Below are 5,454 nucleotides of genomic sequence, written 5' to 3'. Positions count from 1 at the left end.
GGGGGGGGCTATCGGGATCTCAGCCCCGACGCTCTCTGTTGCTCACCTGCTCTCCGCGCTTCTCTTGCAGCCCATCCTGCGCCCAGAGACCCGGCTGCGCACCATGACCAAGCTGGCGCAGTGGCTGTGCGGACTGGCCCTGCTGGGCACTGCCTGGGCCACCCTGGCCTTAGACCCCCTGGGCCTCCACCTCCCTCTGCCCTGCCAGCAGGTGCTCTGGCCTTTCCCCGTGTACCTGCTGGTGGCTTTTGGCTGCTACTCCCTGGCGACCATTGGCTACCGTCTGGCTACGTTCAATGACTGTGAGGCTGCGGCGAAGGAACTTCAGGAGCAGATCAGAGAGGCCCGAGCGGACCTGAGCCAGCGAGGGCTGAAGTTCTGACCCGCGGGGTGGGGAGGCTGCACCCCAGGGAGCTGGGCCGCTCCCCTCGCTTGGCTTAGCACAATAAAGAATCAGTGTGTGTAGCTGAGCCTGGTAGCCTGGGGAAGGGCCATGGCAGGGTGGGCTCTGGGTGGGTGCCTGCTGCGGCAGGAGAACAGGGCAGGTGGCACGTGGCGCTGGGTGCACGAGAGGGTGATGGTAACTAGAGGCAGTCAGTGCAGCAGCTTGCTGCTTGGGGACTCCCTTCACTCCTGCAGCCAGGCCCCCCGGTGCGGTTCCTAGCTGCTCTCACGAGCAGACAGGGCCAGGGTTTGGATGAGAGTCCCAGGAATCACCCACGTGCTGCTGCGGGTGACTCACTGACGGGTGCTCTTCTCTCTGAGTCAGCGGCAGGGAGCCCTGTGCTGCTCTGTGTCAGATGCAGGGTGCAAGCGAGGACCTGAGCACTGTCCTAGGGAGGTGGGTAATCCTGTACTGTCTCCTTCAGTCCCCTGAGGGTGGCACTGCTCGGGCTAGCCACCCCCAGGCGACTGTCTGAGCCCAAGCTGCCTACACCCCGCACACCGACTCCCCTGGTTACTCGGAGCGGGAAGCTGCAGAGACTCCTCTACCTTCCCCTCTCTCCAGAGCCCCTCCATGGCTCTCAGCAGTCAGTGGGCATTAAATCAGGGCTGTGGGGGGCTGTCAATCAGATTGAATGCCAAGGCTGCAGCCCCCCCAGCTCAGGCTCCAGCATGCTGTCTGGGCGCTGGGTGACGCTGCTGGCCCGGGGACGTGGGAGGAGTTGTCGTTTCCAGGGCGAGAACCTTGCTTCCATGGCCCAGTGACTTTCGATGATCAAGTTCAGCAGGGTTTTGTACAGCCCCCTGCCCTCCAGAAGGCGAATGGGGAGGCTGCTTCCTTCAGGGAATCCCTTGCTCCTGAGCAGCCCAACAGCCTCATCCATGGGCAGTCTCCCTGGCTGGCACAGGCCCTGCTGCAGGGCCCATGAGGCTCCCCGCAGCCAGAAGGGTGGGGCTGCCTCCCTGGCAGACTCCCTGGGTTCCTTGCATACCAGCCAAAGGACTTTCTTGTTCTTAATTGTTGGCTGCACATCCTTCTGCGAAAGGAGCAGTTGATATCAAAGGCAGGAATGGGGCTAATTAGCAGGAGCGACTAATTAGCTGCTTCCTGAGCAACAGTGGCAGCAAGGAAGGCGGGACAGCCAATTCGTTGCAGTCTTGCCTGTGTGTGGCTAGTCGTGGCCTGGCAGTGCCTAGCCACGGCCTTCAGCAGCTGGCTCAGCTGAGGCACACTCCCCGGGTCCCAGTGTGACCCTGGCTGGGGCCCTGCAGGGTGGCTACGGAGGGAGGGGGCTTGATGGAGCCCAATAGGGACTCCCAGCAGCAGACTCTGTCGAGCCCCAGCCCAGGGCAGAGAGGAGCTGCCCTCGCCAGGATGATCCTGCACATCTTGCATGTTGCCAGGTAACAGGAGGTCAGATCTGCCAGCAGCCACCCCATCCTCTCGGCCAGGATCAGAACAGCCCCGTCAGCGCAGGCCTGAGGGGAGGGGGAGCTGCTCTTTGGAGCAGGTTGATCCAAACATGGCTGTCCCTTCGGCCCCCAGTAGCAGCAGGCTGTTGCCCAGGTGCCCGTGTGTTTGGACACAATGTCCCATGTGACCCTCCAGGGCTTCCCGGGACAGGGCACCCATTGACTTGAGGGGTGGGGGGGACTTGCAGGGTCAGGCCATAGGGTAGCCCTCCTCTCCCTCTTTCTCCTCTGCCTCAAACGGAGCTGGGAGGGGCCCCCAGTTCCCAGTAACAGCACCAGAGCTGGGGGGTTGAGTGCACCTGGGCTGTTGGTTGTATCCTCACCTGTACCCACCAAGTTTTGGGGGGTGCAGGCCCTCCACAGCCCCGTCCTGCTCTCCGTGCCTGGGAGTGCCCAGAGCTGAGGAAACAGGCACCACACTCTGGCTTTGATTTATTAAAAGGCACTTATGCTCATACAAAACAGCAATACAAAACAAGGCACCCAACAGAGAAGAGGGCAGCCCCCCAGCACCGCACTTGGCTCCCACCACAGCCCCCCTGGAATGGTTGAGCACAGCAGGGAGGAAGAGAGTCCCCACCCCAGAGCTGGCCAGAGGCATGGGGGAGGCTGGGGCACTGCTGCAGTGTCAAAGGCACTATTCCCAATCAAGCAAACTAATGAAAAAGGAGAAGGGCGGGAGGAGGGGGGGGGGGGGGGGGGGGGGGCATCCCTTGCGGCAAGGGGCAGCTGGGAAGGCAGCCGTGACCCCTCAGAGCCCCAGGCAGGGGGCAGTACCCGTGTAGGCTCTTTGGCTAAGGCAGGCCTAAGGGGTGGCTGGCAGGGGCAAGGGCGGTAGAATCACAGTGTGAGCATTGGCTCCTCCCTTCATTGGTCAGTGAACATACGGGGTCGGGGCAGAATCATTTGGCCCTTGAGCCAAGGAGCTGGGTCTGCACCTGCCGCCGGCTCCCCACCTCCAGGGCTCAGTGAGGCTCCTTCCTGCCCCAGGACGGCGGAGACGGCAGGTTCCAGGTCTCAGGCCTGCAGGGGCTTGTAGAGCTTGTCCTGGTCCGGAGGGAACTGCCAGAATAACCAGAACCGCAGGATGCTGGTGACTATCCCGGGGATGTTAGGGACCTGAGTGGGAAGGGAATGGGGGGGGAGGGGGGCACAGAGAGAGGAGCGCTATAAATCTTGCAGCAGTTTTACTGTCCCCCATGCCCCCTCCTCCCCCCAAGCTGCTCCATCAGCCACGTGTCACGGGGAAGCTGTATCGGCTGCCTGCCAGTATCCGTCGCCCTGAGCGTGGGTCACGAGGCAGCGCAGGGGGCTCCACGGGACGGCTCGCGAACAGCGCCCAGTGCTCGCTGGGGGTCTGGGCCCGCCCCCCAGGATTCCCAGGGCAGCCCTCCCGCCCCACCGCACTCACCATGATGTAGAGGTCGCTGAGCTGGAAGCCGTACAGCGTCCAGCTGGCTGAGGCCAGGAAGGTGGCCACAGTCAGCGGGAAGGACAGGCACCGGGTCGACCTGGTCCGGACGATCTTGGCCTGCAGGGGACACAGAAGGGCCTAAGCTCAGGCACTGGGGAGCTTCCTGCAGACCCCAGCCAGGGCCCCTCCCGGAGTAACAGCTGTCTCCTGCAAGGCCGTGGGGTCAAGGACGAACCAGAGCTGAGCGACCCACCAGGATCTCCTCTGGGCTCCCCCACCCCAAAGGCCCCAGCATGTGCTACTCTGCCCCGAACCAGCAGAACGCCCCCCCAGTGAGGCAGCCCATGCCCCAGGCCAGCGCCCCAGCTAGGCAGGCTCCCCCCGAGGGAGCCGCACGCACCAGGTCAGCCAGGGGTGAGAGGTACATGCTGATGGTGAAGACGCTGCAGAAGAGCCCCAGGCGGGCCAGGCGCACGGCCACGTCGGGGATCAGGAGGTTGAAGTAACAGTAGCCGAGGATCAGCACCCCCAGCAGGGCCACGCTCTGCAGCAGAACCCGGCGCTGGGGGAGGGAAGAGGGCAGTCAGGGCCAATCACACGAAGACACAGGAAACCCCCTCCCAAGAAATGCCACTGCCGGACCCCGCCCCCCGCCCCCCCCCCCCCCCATGCCAACTCCTCCCTTTCACAGGCATCCCTCCGAGCCCGCCCGTTCCCCCGGCACCTCCCACCCATGCCAGCCCCCGGGAGCCTGGCAGGCGGGAGGGACTTGCTCTCCACCCACCTTCTCGGGGCTGAAGTAGAAGTACACCAGGATGTAAAGGGTCTGCAGCGCCGCCCCGATGGTGTTCACGGTGATCAGCGTCCAGTCCTGCTTCAGGCACCCGTAGCTCAGCCAGCTCAAGTTGCTGCAAGGGGAGACCAGGCTGGGTGGTCACCGGCGCGGCTGCCTGTGGGGTGGGGAGCCCCTCGAGCACATCCCTGCACGTGAACCTCCCAGAGCATGTGCTCCCCCCACTGTACAAGCCGCTGGAAAAAGTGCCCTGCCCAGCTGTTGTCCAAGCCCCCCTCCACTTGAGCCCCAACTCCATCAACCACATGACCCTCCGGCCTGCGCCCCCTCTGTCCCCTCAAGTCAGCGTTGGCTGGACATACTTTACATCGGTGGTAAGGAAGGGCAGGAACTGGATATTCTCCACGCTCTGTGTCTGAAACATCTGGCGCAGGTCAGTCCTAGGGATAAGACACGTGTGAAATGCCTCCCATCCCCCCAAGTCTGAGGGGACCCAACCCCCCATCCTGGCCCAACCCCCCGAGTCTGAGAGGGCATAGCCGCAGTGGCTGTGACCAGGGTGCCACCCAGAAGCAGTGCTGCCGTTTGGCGTTTTTCAGCCTTGATGTCAGATGGTTACAGGACTGGTGGGGCCCGCTCTGGACCCACCGTTGCCCTGGGGCAGCGCCCAGCTGCGTTAGGATTTTATACCACTCTAGTGACTGGTGCAGCCCTAGGGACGGGCCAGTCCCCCTGGAGTGATGGGGCCTCCTGCCCAGCCAGCTCACCCCTCCCTGACGGGATACCTCCAGCGCTGGCAGTGCCTCCACCTGCTAGCGCTGCGTCCGCACTCGGGGCCGCGTGAACCAGCTGCAGTGGGATGGATAAATCGGGATAACTTCCTAGCGCCGGCAAGGCGCAAATTCCCAGCCCTCACGGCTGCAGAGAAATGCTGGCAAACAGAACCCGCCTCCCCCCAGCCCCGGGCAACAAAGAAATGGTCCCGAAGTCGCTCTTTTAAAAAACCTCGTGATCGATGACAGCTCGGTGTTGGTCAAACTGCAGAGGCCCAGGCATGCCAGGTGCTGCCCATGTGAGTCACGGCTACCTCACCGGGCTGGGGGCAGGGTAACCACTGGGAAAGGAGGGAGCCCCCAGGGGTAAGTTTCTGTGTCCATAGGGCTGAGAAGGGCCGACACCTGTGCTGCCAACCCACAGCGATGCCCAGCCCCCCCCAGGCCCTAGTAATCCACAGCCTCTTGTAACCCATAGCTCTTCCCAGCCCACCCCCCAGTCCCTAGTAACCCATAGCAGCCCAGCCCAGCCCCCCCAGTCCCTAGTAACCCATAGC

At 63.4% G+C, this 5,454-nt stretch overlaps 2 protein-coding genes across 2 annotated transcripts; one reads left to right on the top strand and one right to left on the bottom strand.

Moving 5' to 3' along the window:
- Window positions 1-72: 72 nt before the first annotated feature.
- On the top strand, window positions 73-453 carry DPM3 (dolichyl-phosphate mannosyltransferase subunit 3, regulatory). Its single transcript, XM_024224242.2, has one exon. The coding sequence runs from the start codon at window positions 104-106 to the stop codon at window positions 380-382; it is 279 nt and encodes a 92-aa protein (XP_024080010.1). The 5' UTR covers window positions 73-103; the 3' UTR covers window positions 383-453.
- A 2,143-nt stretch (window positions 454-2,596) lies between these two features.
- SLC50A1 (solute carrier family 50 member 1) lies at window positions 2,597-5,380 on the bottom strand. The gene is made up of 6 exons (XM_026662779.2): window positions 5,130-5,380; window positions 4,487-4,564; window positions 4,116-4,239; window positions 3,732-3,893; window positions 3,329-3,448; window positions 2,597-3,036 (listed from the first exon to the last, which is right to left on the bottom strand). Exons 2-6 carry the CDS (start codon window positions 4,546-4,548, stop codon window positions 2,935-2,937), a joined length of 570 nt encoding a protein of 189 aa, XP_026518564.1. The 5' UTR covers window positions 4,549-4,564; window positions 5,130-5,380; the 3' UTR covers window positions 2,597-2,934.
- Between the last annotated feature and the right edge of the window lie 74 nt (window positions 5,381-5,454).

This window comes from Terrapene carolina, unplaced genomic scaffold (assembly GCF_002925995.2).
Source record: "Terrapene carolina triunguis isolate 2854851 unplaced genomic scaffold, T_m_triunguis-2.0 Scaffold30253, whole genome shotgun sequence".
NCBI lineage: Eukaryota > Metazoa > Chordata > Testudines > Emydidae > Terrapene > Terrapene triunguis.
Note: the sequence above shows the minus strand (reverse complement) of the source record. Positions and strands in the feature narration are given on the sequence as shown.